We start from the raw sequence: 26,277 nt of genomic DNA on the forward strand, positions 1-26,277 counted from the left end.
TAAAGAGGTTATCACGCTTGTGTGTTTGGGGATGGTAAATATCCTACATTAGGAATAAACACTATGTATTTAGCTCGCCAAGGCTCGCTAAATACAATGTTTATTCCTAATGCAGGATATTTACCATCCCCTAACACACTCGCGTTATAACCTCGATATCCTATAATTATAAACGCTATGCCGACAGATGGAAATTGGTTTCGCTATAGCTAGAAGTATTTAATACGTTTCAAATCTTATTTCGTTTAACGATTGCTCTTTCACATGTTACCTCGATCAGCGACGCTTACACACAGCTCCACTTTCTGGTTTTCAAGCGATTTACTCCGAATTACTTAATTATGGTGCACGTTTTTGGTTGGTGATTGTTTAATAATGTCATGTGTGTATGTTGCATCGATAATATGTAGGTATGGTCACCGATAACGATGTAATTAGCCAATAACACTTTGGCCCGTCTTGGCCCGGCCGGCCCGACTTTTAGGCAATGGCCTGTCTATCTCATCCGCAAATAAATAAAGCGTTTGGGGTGGTTCAAGAGATCACATGGTGTTCAATAGACATAAGCACATCGAGAAAGAAACTGTTGCATCGGAATAAAAACAAATATTTTGTCACGGTCAGAGGTAAAAGTGAGTGAAAAGTTTGCAATATTGCAGCCACATAGCGATGATACAAAAATAATAATGAACACATTTAGAATATTTTTTTAATATATAGAAACTGTCGACAATTGACAGTAAAACAACTAGATTATCACAGTTTTGTATTGTTCCGGTCGGCTAAAAGGCAAAATGGCGTAATTCGATATGCTTAGTTGTATTCCTTAGGTCCTACTAAATACGTGCCCTACTGAATACGGTGCACCGGTGCACCCGAGTACACCGAATTAGGTTTAGTAATATTCTACCTTGTCTATGAGTAACCTACACCAAGAGGGACACGGGTGGCCCACGCGTCTAAGGCACCGCGATTCGCTGTGCAGAGTTGCGTCCCTTGGGCACACCAGAAAGCTATGATTGTGGGTTTGAATCCCGGTTCGCCCCAATTATGTTTCTAGGTTTGTCAGCACCATACCCGTGCTCGTGGGTTTCACCGAAGTGGTAAACGTCTAAGACCTGCATCAACTTCGGGCTTTCCTCCCACATTAAGCTGACACGCCGTGATATAACTGTAACACTGGTAAAAGCGGCGTTAAACCGCTCACTCATTCACTCCTACTGAATCCAAGATTTTCCGTGAGTGCCATTGTTTCGGTGAACTTATGTTGGAGTGTTGACAACACTCGCACAACACATCACGTGCATCTTACATCTCTCTACGCTGTGTTGGAAGTTGATGAGTTTTACGACGACCACGTTGCTGATGACGATGCCGTAGGTCATAATGTTATTGCTATTGGATGAGGATGCTGTGCCCTGGGTGGAGTTTTTGGGTTACTGGATCGCTCTGAAAGTTCTACAGATGCAAAGAGTTGGGAAACACTGGCGGGAAACGTGTCCCAAAAGATGCCAGTGTCTGCAGGCTGCTTGGCAAGTCATTCAATGTGTTGCAATAACCGAAATTCAAGCTCAATGTACGCGATAACGTTTGAAACTCAAGAACGGCGTTTCTTGTAGCATTTTTCAGCAATGACATCGATATGGCTATTTTTGCTTTTACGTTTGTTTGTTTGTTGTTTAACGCCGCACTCAGCAATGTTCCAGCTATATGATGGCGGTCTGTAAAATAATCGAGTCTGGACCAGACAATCCAGTGATCGACATTATGAGCATCGATCCACGCAATTGGGATCGATGACATGCATCAACCAAGTCAGCGAGCCTGACCTCCGATCCCGTTAGTCGCCTTTTGCTTTTACGTGGTTGATGGCGTGACAACGTCCTCTACGGCGTGGATCGCAGCTCATAATATCAGTCACTGCATTGTCTGTTTGACACTCTCTTTTTTTCTCTTTTGTTGTTGTTTAACGCCGCACTCAGCAATTTTCCCGCTTAATGACGGCGGTCTGTAAATAATCAAGTCTGGACCAGAATGTCCAGTGACATCATGAGCATCGATCTTCGCAACTGGGATACGATGATATGCATCAACCAAGTCAGCGAGCCTGACCACCCGATCCCGTTAGTCGCCTGTTACGGCAAGCATGGGTTGCTGAAGACCTATCCTCACCCGAATCTTCACGGGTCCTTTTCTAGGTTTGTCAGCACCATACCCGTGCTCGTAGGTTTCACCTAAGTGGTAAACGTTTGTGACCTACATCACTTCGGGCTTTCCTCCCACATGAAACCGACACGCCGTGATATGAAGCGACGTTAAACCCAACTCATTCGCACACCCACTTCGTTATTACGGGGTACACTGGCTCTGTCGTCTGTTTTATTTGTATAAAAAAGTATGCGTTTGTCTGTTGGCTGACGTAGCACAGAATTACACCTGTCGTGCAACGTCGGTAACGAAGATAACTTTCCAAAACAATTCTTATGTGAATATAATTGATAGGGATAAAATCGATGATATCTGTTTTGGAGTGAGTGAGTGAGTTATTTTTTAGCCATATGGGCACTATTTCAGCCATATCGTGACTATCAAAGGTTTACGATTATAAATACTTTGAAAACGTATAAAAAACCTGCCAACGATGGGCAGTAACATAACTAGACTTATCACAGAGAAATATTTAAAACTAGTATGGAATCATAAAATTGATATTACGATACATAACAATACATTATAAAAACAGGCTATGATGTCCAACAACTGAAGGTAGATCACCATACTAGGGACCATACTGGGGACCATGGGGACTTTTGCTACCTGCATGGACCCCAGCTGGATTTACATCATCCCTTCAGCTGTTGGCGATTATGAACACAGTTAGCCATATTAAAACAACATATATTCTACGGTTAAAGGATATGGTAAGAATAAATCTACTTTGAATGACGTGGTCTTACATACCCTCTCCAGGTGACTAAAATTTTACACTACTTCAACCCCCTTCGAGGATACAGCCACTATCAATCTCAGTTATCACATTTATTCTGCTAATTATAAAAAAACTATATTATATACACAACATATTAATCAAAATTTATGGAACAATTCAATTTCTTTTAAAAAAACTAACTGAGAACTGATATTAAAAAGATCCTTCATAGATGTAACCCTTGTGATGGAAAAATCAACACAGTCAAGCAGGACATGCTTGACCGTGATTCTCTCATCACAAGGGATGCACATCGAGGGATCCTCATCTTTCAACAAATATTCGTTTGTGTTACGAGAATGGCCAATACGACATCGTCTTAATACGACCTCTTCAAATCTGGACTGACAACCCAAGTAGGTGTAACCAATAGTGGGTTTAATTTCATGTAATTTATTGTCTACCCGGGTGTCCCACTTCTTCTGCATTAGATCTCGGATGTAACGTCTAATAACAGCTTTATTCTCTCTATAGGGTATAAGAAGTGGTGTCACAGATTTGTTGAGTGCTGCTTTTGCAGCAGCATCGGCCATTGTGTTCCCAGTAATACCAACATGGCTGGGTAACCAACAAAAAACGATGTCGCATTGGCCAGTAGCAAGAACATTTAATAATTCAATGATTTCAATTAAAAGTGGATGTTTACAAGACTGATTTTTAATTGCCTGAAGACAAGAAAGAGAATCTGAAAATATGCTATATTGCTTATGTTTGGATTGTTTACTTATGCCAGGGTATGAAACTCCCAAAAATTTCAGCCAGACCACAGGACTGGCTAGCTGAAATACTTGCCAGCCCTGACCAAAACTTGCTTGCCCACTATAATCATATGTTTCTTAACGGGGTTTCTTTTTGGTTACATTTTATCATTCATCTTTACATGTGAATTAATGCTTATCATCGGGAAATATTTTGAATATTTTCACATATGAAATATAACCCGACCGTCGGGCAGGGGGATTTGAAAATCTGGCAGCCCGAGTTGAAATCAACCCGTCTCGGACGGTCGGGCAGGCAGGTATTTCGAACACTGCTTATGTACTCTGATGCTGTTAATGTGGTCTTGGATTCGGCCGTAAAAATGGAACAGTTATCTGGAAGTCTGGAAGATATAGTCCTGGATCCAATGAGTATCTGTTTTGGAAGATTAATGTGCACAAGAATGATGATAATAATGAGTCATTCCTATGTTGGAATGTAAATGGTCTTTCTTAAGACCTCATTTAAATCTAGCAATGTTATGTAATACATATGAAGTACTTGCTTGGATAGAGACCCGTGCAAAAACACGAGGCTACGCCTGCTTTCAATGTGTCCTAGCCTTCTCATAACACCGACTTTCTGTTTGGCACATATCTGTAAATTAATATAAATATTCTCAAGATTAATGTAATGCATTAACTGGCCGCCGCAAACCAGATATTTCATACTCCACATGTGTGGCTGAACATACTGTCACTCCAGCTGTGAGGGCGGGACCCAATGTGGAGGTCTCCCTAACACCCAGGCTGACACAGAGGATCACTCCTTCGGGGAGTCGGTGATTGGTGTATTAAATTAACGTTACAGAGTCGGCACATATGGGCAGTCCGACTGTGAGATAAGGGTAAGTCAGGCAAGATAACAACCTACTTGAATGTATTTTAAATAAAGACAGTTATCCATAGTTACTCGATACACCCCTGACATGTAGGATGTGGTGAAATATATAGGACTTCGTCATCTTTAATTATGTTAATGAAGGCCTTGGTTGTATAAATAGGGCTATTGATGGGAGCTACTTCACTCTGCCTCCGGTGATCAAACGCGAACGCAGCAGACTTCTCCGGTTTTCAAGGTAAGAAACCATTTCACTTTCGAGTTAATATTCTGCAAGCTGCGATCAAAATACTTCAGGTTTAAGTGAGATGTATTTAGACTATAGCCCCGTTCCACAAAGTGATCGTAGCGCTACGACTGTCATAAGCCTATGTTAAAGAATGGGAGTTACGATCATCTTAGTGCTAAGATCGCTTTGTAAAACGGGACCCTGCTCTCTACCCGGATCTCGATACACCCCTGACAAGTAGGATGTGGTGAAATATATAGGACTTCGTAATCTTTAGTTATGTAAGTTAATGCAGGACTGTGTTGTATCCATACAGCTGTCGGTGATAGCTACGTCACTCTTCAGCCTTCTCCGATTTTCAAGGTAAGAAACCATTTCACTTTCGAGTTAATATTCTGCAAGCTGCGATCAAAATACTTCAGGTTTAAGTGAGATGTATTTAGACTATATAGTTGCGTTGTGACAATAATCGTTGAGAAAATACCTTGTTGACAATACTCCCTCTTGTGAACATACTCTAAATGTATTATATTATCTGGGTCTGTGCCTACGTCAAAAACTTGTACGTTCCCACATTCAGTAACACATGATCATAACAAAGGTTTGCCTGTTTGTTGGTTGTTTAAAGTCGCACTCAGCGATATTCCAGCTATATGACGGGGGTCTGTCAATAATCGAGTTTGGACCAGACAATCCAGTGATTGATATCATGAACATCTATCCACGAAATTTGGATGCGATGATATGCATCAACCAAGTCAGCGAGCCTGACCACCCGGTCTCGTTAGTCCTCTTACGGCAGCATTGGGCCTGTTCCTCAAAGCGATCTTAGCGCTATGGTGATCGTAAGTCCCATACTTTAACACAGGCTTACGATCATCGTAGCGCTACGACTGTCATAAGCCTATGTTAAAGAATGGGAGTTACGATCATCTTAGTGCTAAGATCGCTTTGTGAAACGGGACCCTGCTCTCTACTCGGATCTTCTCGGGTAGTTAACGTTCTTTACTTTGATAAGTCAATCGTCAGGATCAGTGAAATAGGTATGATGTACTTGCTTTAATAGAGATATTTGTTACTTCTGGAGTCAATTGCAAATAGTTGTGTAGGAACCTGATGATTTGAATTTTAACCGATTTGGTGAGGTGAGGTGAAATGGGGTTTAACGTCGCGTCCAAGATTATTGCACTTATGTAGCGACGTGCATGTACGTGTGTGTGTTTGTGTGGCTGCTTGTACTAGTCCGGACTGATGCCGATTTATAGTGCTAGCCCACTGAGATACCATGCCGCAGTTTAACATGAATATCCCACTCAGACACAGTATACTGACTCCGAGCCGACCAGTCCTTGTTTTAGCCCCGTAATGCCGAGCGCCAGACAGGGTAACAACAAGTACCATCTTTAAACGTCTTTTGGTATGACGCGGCCGGGGATCGAATGTTTGCCCCCACTAAAAGATACTGTGACGTAAATGCACGTGTCACAAAGGACTTGAGAGTAACAGCTGACCGCAGCAAAATAGTAACTGTTCTCCACAACGTATCATGGACAACGTTTCTTCTCGCCATCACCCTCCGGAAGGTTATATAACCCTCTTAGAAATGTCGTCAGAAACGGTTTATCCCCAATTCATGATTCTAGGTCTAGCACCATACCCATGCTCATGGGTTTCACCAAAGTGGTAAACGTCTAAGACCTCCATCACTTTGGGCTTTCCTCTCACATTAAGCTGCCACGCCGCGATATAACTGGAATACTGTTAAAAGCGGCGTTAAACCCAACTCACTCACTCACTCACTGATACAAAGGGCATACTGTGCAGTTCAAAGCGGCGTTGGGGAGTTGCGTCCCTTGGGCACGCCAGAAACCTATAATTGTGGGTTCGAATCCCGGTTCGCCATGATTATGTTTCTATGTTTGTCAGCACCATACCCGTGTTTCACGAAAGTGGTAGACGTCTGAGACCTGCATCACTTCGGGCTTTCATCTCACATTAAGCTGACACGCCGTGATATAACTGGAATACTGTTAAAAGCGGCTTTGATCCCAACTCACTCACTCACTCAAAGCGGCGTTATTCACAAGTCACATACTCACTCCTTTGAAATTTGAAGAAAAGTCATGAATAGTATCTTTCAGCTGACACAATGCAAATCCTGGTTTCGGTAATCGTACAGCCAGATGTATTTTCAAAGACACCATACCCATTCGAATCTGAGCAATGTTCATTGGTTAATGGATCCGCCGACCCTAATGTCAACAGTGTTGAAACAGAATTGATAAAATTTAAATTAACCACTGAGCCTCATAAGTTTCTACCCTGAGGAGTATGTGGCATTGAAAGGGAAAAGCTTTAATACTTGTCAAATTCTCCCTCTACTCACGCCATTGTCTTAAAAATAGCAAAACGGCTCTTATATTGTTTTAATTTTATTTCGACCACCCCTAAGGTTTTAAGAAAGGAATCCTAAGAAACAACGAACAGATAAACATATCACAATAGGATTATCTAAACATGCACAGCTCTTTGTCCTAGGTGTCGTATATCCATTTACACGTAACGGACCCATAGAATATTGATCGTGAACAATATATGTATTAACGCACTCATCACCCCTGTGACAATATGATATGCCATGACACCATGTAGCTAATATCTCGCCTACCAATCAGAACGCTTGACACCAACATTATTCAACATCTGCAGCATACAACTGGATGTCATAACTTGTATCCACATATCAAATACGGACAATGCACCTGTACGTACTGATGAAATATTATACTACTGGCAGAAATTAAAAGTCGAGCTTGCGAGTGATTCTTTGGTGACTGGATAGGTTTACATCCCATTAGTAAGACATCCCATTAGTAAGACATCCCATTAGTAAGACATCCCAGTAGTGAGACACCCATTGTTAGACAGTGGAGTAGGTGGGATTAATTAAACAAACACAGACAGTCTACCCACTTAACAATGATTTTAACTTTAACTGAACTCTAAGTGGCGAATACGTTAAAACAATGGATTTAAGGGATGGATGAATTAAAATGTTGAATGAAATGAAGTAAAAGAGGGTATCAAGCATCTTGAGTCATTTCTTTTGTCTATAATAAGACACGTCCATTTTCGTGATAGGGGTTAATTACCTGATTAACATGTGCAACCAGGTATGACATTGTTGTTTTAAGGTGTCTCACAACTGGGCTGTCTTACTAATGGGGGGAGACCACTGGATATTTATCATTCCGAATTCAATCCATCACTGTTTATTGTTTCAAGGCCAAATGACACTGACATCATATCACCTCGAATGTTTAAGGCACTTAAATATTTTCCTCACATGACCTAAATGTTACTAATAATGACATCAAACAGGGTACAGCCTGTATGTATATAAATGATCACAGGAGTTCGTAATTCTTCATATAGTGGTCAATGAAAAATAATGTTTAGCATCTTTAATGACATTACACAATCAACAATTTGCCTCGATATCTTCAATTCCGAATTGTGATACATAGAGAAAGTAATATTAAAAAAATAAATGCACGTTAGAATACACATGCACGCACGCACGCACGCACGCACGCACGCACGCACGCGCGCACACACACACACACGCGCGCAGGCACGTACGCACACCGAACCATGGCCACAATGTTTGAAGCCATTATGCCAGCGTATCAATGACTAAATATTACAACATAATACGTCCATGGACCAAAGGTTAATATAAACATATTTTGAAATCTCTATTCAAAGACTTAAACTCTTCGATGAATCCGGACATTTGATAAGGGTTCGATATCTAGTTGATCAGTGAGTGTATGTTTTGTTTAATTTTGTTTATTATAGCTATATGGAGGTGGTCTATAAATAATCGAATCTGGAGCAAACAAACCCAGTGATCAATGTTATGAGCAGCTATCCACGGGGTATAGTGACACGTAATCAACAGTCACCAAGCCTGACCACCTAATCCATTAATTTGACGGGGGCACGGAGGGCTCAGTTGTCTGAGGCGCCGCGATTCGCTGTGCAGAGTTGTGTCCCTAAGGCACGCCAGAAACCTATGATTGTGGGTTCGAATCCCGGTTCGCCCCGATTATGTTTCTAGGTTTGTCAGCACCATACCCGTGCTTGTGGGTTTCACCGAAGTGGTAAACGTCTAAGACCTGCATCACTTCGGGCTTTCCTTCCACATTAAGCTGACACGCCGTGATATAACTTGAATATTGTTAAAAGCGGCGTTTAACCCAACTCACTCACTCACTTACTCATTAATTTGACTATTACACCCAGCATAAGTTGCTAGGGACGTATACGGAGCGTGATGCTGACAGAAATGTGGCTTTCGAACTCACAATTGTTAAGGGCGTCACTGCTTGTCCCAGGCACGTGCAGGGCGATAGCATGGCGATGACGTGAGGAACTTAAACAACATCCAATTCGGGAACAATTCTTACGGTTAGTAAACACAGATCAGATTCAACTTTGAAAGACAGTCAAGTAGATCTATATCGCGAATTTTATCAATTATAAAGCGGCACGGGTGGTCGTCTAAGGTGCCGCGATGGGCTGTGCAGAGTTGCGTCCCTTTCAACGGTATTCCAGTTACATCACGGCGTGTCAGCTTACTGTTGAAGGAAAGCCCATTGTGATGCATGTTTCAGACGTTTACCACTTCGGTGAAACCCACAAGCACGGGTATGGTGCTGACAAACCAAGAAACGCAATCGGGGCGCACCGGGATTCGAACCCACAATCATAGGTTTCTGGCGTGTCCAAGGGACGCAACTCCGCACAGAGAAATGCGGCGCCTTAGACGACTGGACAACCCGTGCCCCCTCGACGGCATAAACACACTACTGATTCTTGAATCAACTGACAGTGTACAGTGTTCAAAGAAATATCATTTTTTTCAAGGGGCGGTGGGGTAGCCTAGTGGTTAAAGGGTTCGCTCGTCACGCCGAAGACCCGAGTTCGAATCCCGACATGGGTACCATGTGTGAAGCCCATTTCTGGTGTCCCCCGCCGTGATATTGCTTGAATATTGCTAAAAGCGGCGTAAAACCATACTCGCTCACTCATTTTTTTCAAAATTGTAGCTTGTATTTGTCATTGCTGCTGGTTTACGAATTCTCTTTTTGTCAATTACTCCTACACTGATCCAGTAAACCAGTTTGTGTTGAACGTGACCGTCAGAGTCGTGCCCATGTCATTCCCAGCTGTTTCAGGGACGTGGTACGTGGTTTTCCGGAACCGTAGAGAATGTGTGAACGTGATTTACAGTATATGAGCGCTGTGTGAAACAAATGCGTTACGCCTGTAAACCAATATGTATATATATAATAGACGGCTTTCTCCAGTTGAAGTTCCGGCTCATACTCGGGGCAGACGATTGTTTAACCGTGAGTAATACGTGTATCATTTTATCAGTTTGTTTTGCTCGTTGTCTAACGCTACACTAGGCAATATTCCAGCTACGTGACGGCGGTCTGTAAATAATCGAGTTTGGCCCAGACAATACAGTGACTCTTGATATCAATCTATGCAATTGGGATACAATAACATGCATCAACCAAGTCAGCGAGCCTGACCACCGATCCCGTTAGTCGCCTCTTAAGACAAGCATTTGATTTGCCCGTAAATCAGTACTAATGAAAGACGAGTCGGCTCCCTTCTGATTATATTCTAAAAGATGTTTTGTCATTACTATATGTTTGTATATTGTGTGACTGTATACCATTCTATGGACAGGATTCTAGTGTTAATCGGCAATTATAAAACTATCTGTTCATCCCTAGAGTACCATGTGTTGTACAACTACAATATATATTTAATTCATTATCGGTTGTGTACCATTTATATCCTTGTGATGATTGTGTGTGCGTGTCAGGGAGCCTGAATCCCAGATTCCGGCACTGGCCTCTTACGACAAGCATGGGATGCGGAAGATCAAATCTAACCCGGAAAAAAGCTCCCAATGTCAACAAAATGCCCCAACAGCGTGGGCCTCCAATAGCCCCCGACAGCCAAGTCCGACTCCTGGCCTTCATGTGGCAAAGGGGGCGGTCGGGTAGCCTAGTGGGTAAAGTGTTCGCTCGTTACGCCGAAGACCCGGGTTCGACTCCCGACATGGGTACAATGTGTGAAGCCCATTTCTGGTACCCCGCCGTGATATTGCTGGAATATTGCTAAAAGCGGCGTAAAACCATACTCACTCACTCATGCGGCAAAAGTGTTCTCTCTAACAGGAGACGGTTCGAAAGGTGCTATCTGTCGCCTTAAAACTGGACGCCTCGGACAGAGGTGGCTCGTCAGCCTTGGTTGGCTGCTCTTCTAGAAGAAAAACTCTCATTCCAAACATCCGCTGCCTTCTAAGCTCCCACAACAAATCCCGGGTCGGTGTCCTTCAGGCAGTTGTCTTCAACACCCTTCCGTCAGTTCCTGCAACATCTCCAATACCTTTTTTCACCGCGGAGGAGGGTTGGGTGGCATGGCTGCTGACTTGGGCAACCCTGTTCCTACAGCGCCGATTTTGTTGGCTCGGCCACGTCTGTCGCATGGAGGACGGGATGATCCTATACGGCGTCCTCAAAAGGGCACCTAACGTGCTCCATCCCCGCTTTAAAAACTGCTGCAAGCGGGTCTTGACGGCGACAGGCATGGACCTTTCGAGGTGGCAGGAACTTGCCGCCGACCGTGGAGAATGGAGCCTAGCAGAAGACTCATGGGAGGCGAGGTTAAGCTGCAGCAATCGGCTTTGGGAAGAGCGGAATCGGCCGAACAGCAACCAGAGTACAACTCCTGTAGACTCCATGAAGAAGCGCAGCCACTGCAACAGGGACTACCGTTCCCAAGTAGGCCTGTACAGTCACAAGAGGCGCTGCTTTGCCAATGGCAACTGACTGTCCTTCCACCAGGCCGCAGATCCAGTTAGTTTCTAAGGCGCTGTTACGTACATATTTTCCAACTATTATGATAATTTTATTTGATCTCAGTTGCCAATCACCTTATGGTTCCACTACTTTCTTGTATAAACTTGTCTATACCAACTCCGATAACTACAAAGTATGATACAATAAGTTTAGCCAACTGACTCACGTGTCATAATGACTCGCTGCTCTAACATGACATCCTATTGAAATGTTATTATTCCGCTGTGGACTGACTATAAATGAATATCATCAATATGTTTGCAGCTCGAGCATCCAAATAATGTGACCTGACCCCCTAGTGTAAATCCTTGTGGATATTGCATCCGACAGCTAGATTATTGTTAATATGTTTTATGTGTTTAAGCCAGAATCATTGGGGGCGGTCGGGTAGCCTAGTGGTTAAAGCGTTCGCTCGTCACGCCGAAGACCCGGGTTCGATTCCCGACATGGGAACAATATGTGAAGGCAATTTCTGGTGTCGCTGCCGTGATGTTACATGAATATTGCTAAAAGTGGCGTAAAACCATACTCACTCACTCACTCATAATTCTTGCTTAATTATTACGTTACCTGTTCTTTTCCCAACCTAATGATTATTACCAATAAACGTCTAGAGTGACTGATATATTCCTAAAAACACGGTCCCGTATCTCCTTTCACGTTCTATATACTGAGAATTGTACTTGCTGGTGTGTTTGACCGCTAACGTTTCTATTCATTCACTATGTGGTTTCAAGGATGGAGATTAATTATCTCCCTTGGCCCACCTTGAGTCAAATGTTGATAAACGCACCACGACGATACAGATCAAGCTGGTCAGTGGAATTAACTCCATTACCAGATGATGTACATGTGTGTTAATTCAAACGCACACTTGACATTTCGTTCATTTCAAATTAAAATGAAACAGGAACGAGTTTGTTCGGAGAGCTGACATTTCGCCCTTCAGGTTGAGGAATTCCTCTTTACCCGCCGGCTCCGGGTGCTGTCAAATGCCAGATCGGTTCAGGAGTTCACACGTTGTTTGAAACAACCTGTCTTACCTGGGTCATCACAATCATAGCGTAGAGACATGACCAGAAGGAGTTATAGTCGATTCGTTTTCAGGTATGTTTATACATTACCATTACTTTAGAAACTGTAACCACAGATATTTCTTTTTAATAACCATACATCCTTTATGTTTGTGGGCCATGCGATATATACTTAAGGATTGACTATGGGTTTTTTTCAGTTGAGGCATTAATCGAAAAGCTGATGTGCACACTGTATGAATCCGCGTAGGAATCAATGCTTATAGTTGAATTCGACGACGAAAACATATAATAGTTTAACCCAAAACAGTTCTTTATATCAAAGCAGACAAAAATGGCGAGACTGATAAACATTCCAGGTGTAGGAATACACGCTGTGGCGTGACATGAATCAGGTGATTGTTTAATTTATGCACATAACTTGACACGCCACAAGGTCAGTAGCCAATCAACGGAGAGTAGGATTAAAACAAAGTTTAATAGGACCTGTCAATCAAGGCAAGAGGCGAGAAGAACTGCAACCGTCAGACGAGCCGGAACAAATATATCCGGGAGAAGGCGGCTGTTTCAAATGACATAGTCAGTTACCGCCAGATTCGAACATTAGTTCCCTAAGAACGGGAAGACCCAGTTGGAAAATTGCTAGTTAGAATTGAAACCCGAAGACATGAAAGTTGTGGAACCGAGGCGAGCGGGACAAAAAAAAGACGAGCGAACCTGCACTAAGCTGTTTCGTTCCTTCTCGGCCTTCAGTCTCAAGGGTTGTATGAACAAGGACTATGCATGAATTTCGCTAAATGCCCAGTGCATGGCGATACACGTGAGCAGAAAGGGAATTTCCTCGCATGTGATATTAGGATTCCCCGACATTCCATAGTAATAAAACCCCGTGAGGATTCCGAGGTAGAATAGGTCTTCAGCAGCCCGTGCTTGCCGTAAAAGGTGACTATGCTTGTCGTAAGAGGCGACTGACGGGATCGGGTGGCCAGGCTTGCTGACTTGGTTGATACATGTCATCGATCCCAATTGCGTGGATCGATGCTCATGATATCAATCACTGGATTGTCTGGTCCAGACTCGATTATCTACAAACCGCCGTCATATAGCTGGAATATTGCCGAGTGCGGCGTAAAACAACAAACCAACCAACAACCGTAGTAATAAAGGTAGTCCGCTTCGGTGGGCGCGGCTTATTTTTTTTACATTCATTGGGAAATGAATGCAATAACACGTAACCAATTCAACTAAACAGAATGCAGCCATTTCAATGATCATAACAAATTATAACAGTTGAAAGTGTAATACATACACACATTATATATATGTGTGTGTGTGTGTGTGTGTGTGTGCGTGCGTGCGAATCAGTGTGTAAAATGCTATTCACTTGGGTAATTTTTATAAAATACCTTAAGAGTTCAGTCATTTGACAAATTAACTGATACACCTGTCCATTTATTGGACAAATTGACTAAAATTATTAAGAACTTCAAAAGGGCTTAGAAACACCACCACAATGTTTGGGAATTGTTATCCTGATAAGATATATAGACAGCTTTGTCAGTCAATTTGTGAAATGACTGAAATATTTAAGCGATATTCAAAAGTGAATTGCATTTTACACACTGACTCTCACATATATATATATATATATATATATATATATAATATATATATATATATATATATATATATATATATATACATGTGAATTACGTGCATGCACTTCGCTATGTAGAAGTGCAATAATATTGGACGCTTTGTTAAATCCCATTTCACCTCACCTCAAATGACAATTAATACTAACCTTATTATATCACACAATAGTCATGTATGGGTCGCATACAGGTTCATTCTTTTCTTTGTCGTAAGAGGCGACTAACGGGATCGGGTGCATGGTCAGGCTCGCTGACTTGGTTGATGCATGTCATCGTATCCCAATTGCGTGCATTGATGCTCATGATTTCAGTCACTGGATTGTCTGGTCCAGACTCGATTATTTACAGTCCTCCGTCATATAGCTGAAATAGTGAGTGCGGCGTTAAACAGCAAACAAACAAATCCATGTATTTTCATTGCAGGAAACAAGCTATGAAGTATACCATCCTATTGCCTCTGTTACTGTTGATGTCAGCGGATCATCTCCATGGATTTGACGAGCATGATGAATGTAAGTAAAGATGAGCCCTGTAGATTGGGGGAAATAGTATCAATGATTCTTTATATACATTATCTGTTTTGCTTAGTGCTGATTGGCTGGTTCGTTTCAATTGATCCACTGGTTTCATTGTTTTTCCACTTACTGAAATCGAAAAACCTCCATTTTTGTACATTTTCCAAGAACAAAGACTGTGGTTAATATAAAGAATTCTCGGAATTCTGGATAATGTGCCCATCGTTCATAACGTTAAAAGTTACTCGTCAATGCTCGGAAATTACAGAACGAATTCACTTGGAAAAAAATCCGTAATTCCTCGAAGATCGTATGCTTTTCTGTAATTGGGCCAACCGATGAATTACTGACGCAGTGTACATTCACTTTTCAAGGTTTCAATATGAGTGAGTGAGTGAGTGAGTGAGTGAATGAGATTGGTTTTATCGCCGCTTTTAACAGTATTCCAGTTATACCACGGCGTATTTGATTAACGTGGGAGGAAAACCCGAAGTGATGCAGGTCTCAGACGTTTACCACTTTGGTGAATCCCTAGAGCACGGGTATGTTGCTGACAAACCTTGAATCATAATCGGGGCGAACCGGGATTCGAACCCCCGAACATATGTTCCTGGCGTGCCCCAGGAACAGCGATTTGCGAGGACTTAGACGACTTAGACAACCGTGCCCCAGTTTAAAGATGAACAGGACTGATTATTTGACGAACAGGTATTCTGGTTATTCTAGCTAGAACACAATTAAAAAGTATTCTTCGAAATGGTACCACAAGTAAAAGCATTGTGGAAATATGGTTTATGTGGAATGACAGTGGGTGTTATGGTGTTGATGTGACCTCTCACAATTAGATTGATACAACATTCTGAACGAGTTTTTAATAAATACCCACATTCCCTTTCAAACAAAGTTTATTTTAAAGAAAGATAGAAATAATACAGATATAAGTGTTGGGTACATTTTGATTAGTATTTAAATAACACTCAGGCACACTATTAGACACTACTAGTTGAAATGTGTTTTTACTATTCCAAAGAATAATCACAATATCCACAATTATCCATACGTAAATATCTAAGACCTAAACAATCACACATTCGATTTCAACTTCGTCAAATATGTTTAAATTTCCTTTCCTGCGAAATATGTTTGTCGTATTAATGACATGGCTTACGTTTGATAAATCAACTTATTTGATAGTGCTTCGTCTACCATGTATCTATATATTGTTTCCAGAAGATAACTGTGACAGATAGCAATAGTTACTGTTCCAATTCGATAGACAGGATTGTTTGTTGTTTAACGCCGCACTCAGCAATATTCCAGCTGTATAACGACGGCCCGTAAATAATCAAGTCTGGACCAGACAATCCAGTGATTGACATCATGAGCATCGATCCACGCAGTTGGGATACGATTACATGCATCAACCAGGTCAGCGAACCTGACCACCCGATCCCGTTAGCCGCCTCTTACGACAAGCATAGTCGCCTTTTACGGCAAGCATGGGTTGCTAAAGGCCTATTCTACCCCGGATCTTCACAGGTACTTTGGTTAGAAATAAATAAACCCATGGCTTGTAAACAATCTGTTTGTATCATCAGTAAAAGAAGGTTCTGTTGTATCGTTGTAGGTTTACACGACAACAAGGAATGGGTGAAAGTTCTAGAAACTGCCAAAGATGGGGCCGTGGTTTCTGGAAGAAAAGAGGCTTTACAGGAGTCGGTAAAGCACGGCGCAAGGATAAAATTTGGCACTAACGATTACTTTGCCGAAGTTGACAACTGTCGGAACATAAACGGTGATGTATGCTGCCAGGCACTAATGCATATCAGCAAATCTGGATGGAATGCATTTCAAGGAAATGCCTATTGGTGGATGAGCAATATTTGCACGACAGGCAACTGGCACATGATCAGATATAATGTCGGAAGCACCAACCTGTCTGAGTCACGGCTCACGTCTGCCTTTAAGTGGTTTGTTTTGAAAACGAACTACCAACAACCTGTTTACTCTACCTTTGCAAATGGAACTTTTAAGTTGGGTAGTGTAGACACGCTTCTTTCAGCTGTTCTGCAAGGAAAGTCGATTTCTGTGTCGCAACAGCAGAATGTTGTATTTCATGTACAAAATATTGAGATCTTCAACACAGGGTCTGATGGGAAAGCCACGGTAAGCGCTGAACATATCTGGAGCGTCAGTCAGAGTGTCGCAGGAAACCATCTGGAGTTTCAAGGCAATGCCTACTGGTGGTTCTTGATCCTCAACACAGCTGGTACTCGGGATATGTCCAGGTGGAGTGTGGGCTCTCACACACCAAGAGGCCAGTCTCGGGATAATGTGGACACTAACTGGTTTGTGGATCCTTGTTGGGTTCCAGTTCATACCTATAGCGGTCTGGGCTCAGATTCATTGTGGACGAGGTACATCCTGAAACTTCTCATCGAAGCTGGACACAATGTTCGTGTGAAGTTCGGTGATACGATCGTTGGAGCAGAGAGCATACGGCTCACAGAGACGCACGTGGCAGTCCAAAGCATATCTGCATTGGCTAGAGCTGACTCCAAAACGTTCGAAAGTGACTTGAACTGGGAGTTTAGAGTTCTGGGAACGACTGGAGCTGTTCGAACATATCGCCCCCTCGTCGGATCATCTTCAGCAAGCCCACTAGGCTACACAATTGACAGACAGGAGATGACTTGGTACGTTGACACTAGGAAATGGCGTTTATTGTTTCACTTGTTGACGGATGGCACAGTCGTTAAAGGGTCGGCCTTGGATGTCAGAAATGCTGTCGAAGACGGAGCGGACATCAGAGTAGCGTTCAAACTGCCCGACGATCCCGGATTCCGGTATCACAAAGCAGACAATCTTGCCTTGGGACCCACTCCAAATGTTGCAGCACAGATTGTTCGGGCACTGCGAGATAACCAGACATCCTGTGATGAGTTTGAGTTTGACCAATCACCACAATGGTCCTTCAAGCTGATCACTACAACTGGGTTTGTTCTCAATTCAAACTGGGTTGTTGGAGAACACGTCAACAAAGGTCGCACGAGTGAACGCGCTGAAATGCAGTGGTTTGCAAGTGTTAAAGGAGCCTAACCACCTCCCAGAAAGAAAAACCAACAAAAAAAACCGCCCGAAAGCACACAAGAAAAAGAAAAACCTCTTCACTGCAGTTTAACGTCGATATTGTTTATTCTTTCCTTTGACTCCAAGAACTGTCCAAGAAATATCCACATTAGATATGTTACATGTAAATTTCTGAAATGTTTACATTTGGTGACTGTGTATTAAAATCACGTTGTATAATCTAACTGTATATGGCTAGCCGTTCCTCGATGAATAAATAATTGCTTGGGCTCTATGTTGCGTCTCCATGGTGATATAGTTATAGTTTAGTCTATCGCTGACGAAGTAGTGAGGAGTGTCAGCTTTTCATGACTCGGCTTAGTATAAAGCTACAAGAAATACTAACCATGATATACATTCATCCATAACAAACGTGATACTTTCTTGGTAAAGTACAGATTCTCGTACTTTTTGTGGTTGAGTCCCGTCCGGGATTCGAACCCACACTGCCAGGGTGAGGCACCTAATCGCCAGGACACAAAGTCAGTGATCTAACCCAATCGGCCACCGGTGCTTCCATAAAAATGAAATTCCGTCAACTGGGAGTCTAGATCTCGTACTTTGTGTACCCCTCTGACAAGTGTAAATTGGCCAGACTCCCTCTTTTCATATTGCCAGGTGTGTGGAGGTGCACCCATATAAGCTTTGGCCACGGCTGAAAGAATGGGGTCATATTCCTAACCAACATTTGTTTCCTTTTCACAATTTACAACCTTGGTAGAACCCACAAACATGGGGTACAACCAAAGGAGCGCATGAGGGATTCTGACACTTAATGGAAGTAACTCTCAACAACAAGTTGCGACGTCTTAGACCAGGGGGCCGTCTGTGCATCCGGCATCTGGCAGTTTGGGGCATCAGAATACCTCAGACAGAACACTATCTTAATTTATACCTTAACATCAGAGATGGTGAACCTTACTTATTTTGAATGGATTTTAGGGTATAACAGTGCAGCGGCAACCATAATACTAACATGTATTGCAACAGGATATACACAAAGAAAACGGTTAAGAACACCCTAATATATTTCATTATTGTTTGGTCCCAGTATTTGTAACTGTCATGAAAGATATACTGAACAGCATTGAAATTGCACCAGCAATAAATCTTGAAATATTACAAAAACAACTTGAGCAATGACCGATTTTGATTAGAACAGACATAGACGGATTATTAAGAAAGACGACAAAGGAAACTGGAATACCACACAGTAATTACAATTATGTCATCAGTGTAAGGAAGACAAATAGGGTTAAAATGAAAAGTCAATATCTGGTATGTCCGCAATTGACAGCAACACAGGCCATGCAACGTCTTCTCATTGATCGAATAAGTTTGCGAATAGCGTTCTGGGGTATTCCACTCTTGACGTAGTGTATCTTCAAGTTCTCTCAGGTTCTGTACTTGACCCAGGTAATCCCATAGATGTTCAATTGGCGATAGATCAGGTGACAGGGCTGACCGCAAGGTACTGTGTTGAAACACGTGCTGTGTGCGCTCTTGCATTATCTTGCTGGAAGGTGTGCATATCCTGGTGCTGATGAAAGAATGGGATGACGTGATTTGCCAATATCATATTCCTGTAGTAAAGGGCATTAACTCTTCCACGACAATCATGGAGCTCTGTTCGATGGTTATGACTGATGCCGCCCCACACCATGACACTCCCTCCCCCCCCCCCCCCCCCCCCCCCCACACACACACACACCATCGATCTGTCTGTACAACGCAATCATTGTGGTAACGTTCTCCACGTCGGCGACACACTCGCAGTTGACCGTCAGCATTCCGTAAATGAGAACGGTATTCTTCAGAGAACAGCACACCATGCCACTGCCGCAATCTCCAATGACGATACCTTTTGGCCCAACGCAGACGTTCATTTCGATGTCGATCAGTGAGTATGGGTCCAACATATGGACGTCGAGCACGTAGCCCTGCTGAGCGGTTCCAAACTGATGAAGAGTTCCAAACACGTAACTGTTCCATTTTTGCATTCTCTCTTTAATGACATTTTCAACAAAAGTATATTTCCGTCAACTTGGTCAAAATCTATCATTGTTCCCCTATTTAAGAAGGGTGATACAAGCGATCCTGATAATTATAGAGCAATTTCATTGACAAGTATTTTAGGTAAAGTTTTTGCTATAGTTTTAAACAACCGTTTAACGCTCTGGTCTAATGTTTATGATAAAATTCCAGAAAATCAGGCAGGCTTCAGACGATCATATTCACCTATCGACCATATTTTTACACTTGATTCTATTGTACAAAAATATCTTGGATGCCGGAAGCGAAAACTGTATGTTGCATTTGTGGACTTCAAAAAAGCTTTTGATAGTGTTAATCGATGTAAACTTTGGGATTGTTTGAGAAAAAAGGGGAGTTGGGGGTAAAATGTATAAAATGTTAAAATCTATATATGCAAATGTCAAATCATGTGTTCGTCACAAAAATGGTGTCACTGATTACTTTGATTGCCCTATCGGTGTGAAACAAGGCTGCATTTTAAGCCCTCTCTTTTTCTGTTTCTTTGTGAACGAATTGTCCCTTGAAATCCAACAAAACGTAAAACACGGTGTCCAACTTTATCCAGATATGTATGAATTGCTAATATTACTTTTCGCAGACGATGTTATACTAATTTCTTATACTGTTAATGGGCTTCAAATTTAAAAAGACATATTGTTTCAGTATACCATCTCCGGAAACTGACTGTTAATACAGATAAAACGAAAATTGTTTTAGAAAGGGGGGTCCTCTTGCATCCAGGGAAAAATGGTATTTAAATGGGCAACAAATTAATGTTGAAAAAACTTATAAATACCTTGGTGTCATTTTTCCTTTTAATCTGAAACTAAATCACCTCGTCAACGATCTTGCGCTACGTGCTAAGAGAGCCCTCATTACTTTATTTGTTGTTCTTGATAAACTCGGTGTGTCTTCCCCGTCTGTTTTCTTCAAACTTTTTTATTCTCAAGTTAAACCAATTCTGTTATATGGTTCAGAGAGTTGGGGTCTCGAAAAATATCACATCTTGGAAATAATTCACTTAACTGCAGGTAAACGATTCTTGAATGTTGGCAAATCTACCCAAAATTGTATTGTGTATGGTGAATGTGGAAGACATCCCTTATATATCTGTTCTTATGTACGCGGTCTAAACTATTGGTTAAAGATAACAGAAATGTCACCTGATCGTATTCCACGTAAATGTTATGAAATGATGAAATACCGCGACAATGTTGGTTATATAACATGGGTCACTAAGATCAGACAACTTTTATTTCTTCATGGATTTGGATATGTTTGGATTTACCAAAGTGTTGGAGATAAGACAGCATTTCTTAGTGTATTTAAACAAGTTGCATCTGATATGTTTATCCAAGAATGGAGAGCTACATTGAAAAATAGTTCAAGATACGACCTTTATAAAACATTTAAATCCTGCTTATCTCCAGAACAGTACTTAACAGAAATAACACAGAAAACTAAGAGTGTGTTTTACACGTTTTAGATTAGGTTTGAACAATTTAGTATGTAATATGGGTCGCCGCAATCTCCAATGACGATACCTTTTGGCCCAACGCAGACGTTCATTTCGATGTCGATCAGTGAGTATGGGTCCAACATATGGACGTCGAGCACGTAGCCCTGCTGAGCGGTTCCAAACTGATGAAGAGTTCCAAACACGTAACTGTTCCATTTTTGCATTCTCTCTTTAACGACATTTTCAACAAAAGTATATTTCCGTCAACTTGGTCAAAATCTATCATTGTTCCCCTATTTAAGAAGGGTGATACAAGCGATCCTGATAATTATAGAGCAATTTCATTGACAAGTATTTTAGGTAAAGTTTTTGCTATAGTTTTAAACAACCGTTTAACGCTCTGGTCTAATGTTTATGATAAAATTCCAGAAAATCAGGCAGGCTTCAGACGATCATATTCACCTATCGACCATATTTTTACACTTGATTCTATTGTACAAAAATATCTTGGATGCCGGAAGCGAAAACTGTATGTTGCATTTGTGGACTTCAAAAAAGCTTTTGATAGTGTTAATCGATGTAAACTTTGGGATTGTTTGAGAAAAAAGGGGAGTTGGGGGTAAAATGTATAAAATGTTAAAATCTATATATGCAAATGTCAAATCATGTGTTCGTCACAAAAATGGTGTCACTGATTACTTTGATTGCCCTATCGGTGTGAAACAAGGCTGCATTTTAAGCCCTCTCTTTTTCTGTTTCTTTGTGAACGAATTGTCCCTTGAAATCCAACAAAACGTAAAACACGGTGTCCAACTTTATCCAGATATGTATGAATTGCTAATATTACTTCTGTGTCGTTTTTCCTCAGTTTTCCTCAGTTTAAAAAGATATGCGTTTTTGTCCTTTTTGTCCCACATTTATTGAAAACGAATACCATTTTATGCTTATCTGTCCATGTTATGAATCGCTCAGAACAAAATATTTCCAAGGTTTACCCCAAAACATCAATACACTAATCAAGCTCCTCCGTAATGAAATATCTAACGAGCAACAAAAGAATACTATCCTATACATTAATTATGGTTTACGACTTCGCAAATGTACAAATGATGTTTAATTATTCTTGAGGTTATTTGCCTTTATTAATCAAATGCTTTCATCTCCTCTTGTTGTGATGCGATTTATTTTTCACAAAATTGTACACGTGCACATCTCTGTGCATATGCCTGCATGTTTCTACTTGTACAAAATTGTATATATATAATATTATTGTATGTATATCGGCCTATGGCCTGAATACAATCAATGATGATGATGATGATGATGATGATGATGAGCGGAGATGTCGACGCACGGTGGCAGCACTGATCAATTCCGTCGGCCTTGTACGGTTGCTGCAGTCCTGGTAGCCGGAAGTGTACGATCACGAAGATGCCGACGAACAATATGGCGATCCTGACGTGATGTAGTTACACGACGTTGACCCGGACGTGGTCGTTCTCTGGTGGTTCTTGTCTGCTGGTATCTGCTCAGTAGCCTGAGGACTGTTGAATGATGGCATTGAAACCGTTGTGCAACGACTCTACTTGACGTGCCAACTTGAAGTATGCCCAAGGCACGTTCACGTTGGTCTGCTGTTAATCTTGGCATTTCTTGTGTCAGTACCTTTTACGTCTGCAGCAACAAGTGATGTGGCTTTTAAAAGTCTGTCTTTTATAGCCCTATTCTGCATGCTTCCCGTGAAACAAAACACGTTTTCCATGATGTGCACGCATTTGTTGCGTTTTGGCGATTTCGCTCACAAAAAAATTTAGAATGTGTTTTGACGAGCTGTTCTTCTTCATGCTTCGTCCAGAACGTCGTATATTACTCATTCACTTATATATTTTAATATGACTTAAGCCCGGATAAAAATACACCCATTTTCATGGTGGTGCGTTTTCAATGCTGTTCAGTATATAATTACGTGAAGAATTATGTTTTCTCGAGATGATGTAATCAGTCATGCGTGACGAAAGCTCACGTGCCATGCCTGGTATACCCGTGCAACATGCTACCCTCGAGTATCTCTAAAAGCAGTATATCTAAATGTTAAAATTGCTTTCTTAAGCTCGGTTTTAAACAGTTATTCCATGACATCGTGTGACCATGTCACGAAGGTGATTATCAAACGCCACAAGATGGCAAATAATCAGCATACATAACGCAGGAATGTCTTGTAATGTCATTGGTCGGAATTTGGGGTATACTCACACTGTCGTAAACCGTTTAGTCGAGAAACATGCTCAGCCCGGTGATGTACAGGACCGCCCAAGATCCGGAAGACGACCTGTGACGACATATCGCGAAGACAGGCACCTTCTTCGTCTCATGCGCCAAGAACCCTTATAACAACTACTCGTCTGAAACAGCTGTGGTTGCCCAATCGTCGTTTCAGCATGGGAGCCGTCAGGAACCGGCTGAAAGCAGCAGGACTGAGGGCTGGTCACAAAGCTGCTCGTTTGGCATAGTATATTGCGCGAACTGGAATCTGAGAACTTGGATCCATTGGTCAGACGAAAGTCGCTTTCTGCTCCACGTCACTGATGGAAGAACGAGAGTTTGGAGGCACCGGTACACGGCCTACACCCCCAGGTACATTATACTGACTGTTGTATACGGCGGGGGCTCGGTAATGGTTTGGGGCTGTATCTCTCATGATTGCAGGTTTGATTTGGTCACCATAAGGGGCAACTTAACAGGAGCTCAGTACATCCGGGATACAGGGATGACAATGCCAGGCCTCATCGTTCGCATGCAGTCGTTGATTACACGAGGGCCAATGCATTAACGACTCTACCCTAGCCAGCAATGAGCCCGGTTTTGAACCCCCTTGAACATGTTTGTGATATTCAGGGGCGGCGCATACAGGCACGAGATCCTCCTGTACAAGATTTACGCCAATCGGAAGCAGCATTGCATCAGGAGTGGTTGTTGTTGACCCATCAACAGATCCAACGTCTGACTGGTGGCATGAGACGTAGGATGGAATATGTCATCCGGGCACTGATACATTTTTTAGATATTGGCTAAGGTCAAAAACAGTACCTGTGTTGCCATGATGTTTTTGTCAGTAAATTTTAATCACAACTCACCAATATCTTCTTTATTTGTTGTCAAATTTTTGTTCTATCCGATGACATTGGTATCGCCGAGCTCTTTGGGTCAGTCATCCCATGCCATGATTTTAGCCATTTGTCATGGTTCAGAAATAGGAGTGTGCTTAACTTACACAAACGGTGTACCTGCATCTTCTGTGGAATTCAGAGCGCCGTTCTTGAAGTTTTATCTGATGCTCATCAGCAGGCCTATATACATATCAGTGAATCCCCTATGAAATAGAGATAGGCCGCGTCCAAGAAGCCTGCAGGTCTCTTCAGACGCCTCTTGTGGAGAGCATCTTGGGTCACGTGTCCTCCACGTGGAGTACCCGGCATGAATGGACAGACGAAGGTCCCAGCAGTTAGGACAGCGACACAGGTCCTCAGTGACATTCGTACATCTAAAGTTGAAACAACAAGGGTGGTCCCAGAATTGCTACACATGGCGCGAATAAAAGGAATGACCTACGAATAACCCTTGCTGCCACATTTACCATCTGGTCTCTGTGGGCATCTGAAGAGCCAGGACACAAAAGTCTTCTCTGACTTCCGTTTCTCTGCCAGAGTCAAAGGTCGGCTAATCCACTGCCCTTGTGTCATGTTATCTAATACACTCGGGCATGTGTTGTTAACTACTGCTGCAGGTGCTCGCGGTTTGATCTTCATTGTTGGAAGAATTGTGGAGCATGGTATAAACTAACAATGGATATTAGAATGACTGCAATAATAAGAACATCTCGATTTGATAAATGTGTAGACTGGAAGACCATACTCAGAAGATAGTGATGTGGGATGCCACGGCAGTGCTTGCAGATACTGAAGACTTCACTGGACACCTCGCCCTGTACGTCATTTGTGTGTGTGTGTGTGTGTGTGTGTGTGTGTGTGTGTGTGTGTGTGTGTGTGTGTGTGTGTGTGTGTGTGTGTGTGTGTATGTGTGTGTGTGTGTGTGAGTGTGTGTGTGTATGTTCTTGTGTGTAAAGGCAATGATTTTAGGGCATGGATATTTCACTGAATACGTCTTCTTGTAGGTCTTCCATGTTTATATGTCTCTGTGGAAAGGCAGTGTTTGTGAGTCACAGGAGATTTTTTGTACGTGTTCCGTATGCGTATATATACTGAACCGCAAAAGAAACGTCGGGCCAAGTAACATTGCATGAAAAATTGGATATTTTTGTTCAAAGTTTCTAAAAACTAATATTCCCTTGTCCGGAAAAATATAATTTCATAATAAATAACAAAGCAGATGACAATAAAACCGATCGCCCAAACGCATCATGGCAACGGTCATGGTAACCCGATGCACGTGAGTTCCATGCAAATTGAAATGCATTTCTTGTCCTATCCACCCAGATCGGATAACATTCATTCGTTATTGAATTGCTACTACATGCCAAGATTGACAAGAAATCAGCTACACCAAGTCCTTGGACGATTGCAAGCTACACAAACCGCCCGGCAAGTTGCCAATGCATTTCAAGTCAACGTAAGGACCATATACAGGCTCCAGCGACGGTACCAGACCACCAACACTACAGATGACTGAC

General features: G+C 42.1%; 1 protein-coding gene across 1 annotated transcript; it reads left to right on the top strand.

The window, feature by feature from the left end:
* The first annotated feature begins 4,707 nt into the window (after positions 1–4,707).
* Positions 4,708–18,327, top strand: LOC124138285. The gene is made up of 3 exons (XM_046504871.1): positions 4,708–4,826; positions 14,877–14,965; positions 16,596–18,327. Exons 2-3 carry the CDS (start codon positions 14,887–14,889, stop codon positions 18,065–18,067), a joined length of 1,551 nt encoding a protein of 516 aa, XP_046360827.1. The 5' UTR covers positions 4,708–4,826; positions 14,877–14,886; the 3' UTR covers positions 18,068–18,327.
* Positions 18,328–26,277: the final 7,950 nt, after the last annotated feature.

The sequence above is a fragment of the Haliotis rufescens genome, unplaced genomic scaffold, assembly GCF_023055435.1.
Source record: "Haliotis rufescens isolate VD_foot unplaced genomic scaffold, xgHalRufe1.0.p SCAF_5, whole genome shotgun sequence".
NCBI classification, from domain to species: Eukaryota; Metazoa; Mollusca; class Gastropoda; order Lepetellida; family Haliotidae; genus Haliotis; species Haliotis rufescens.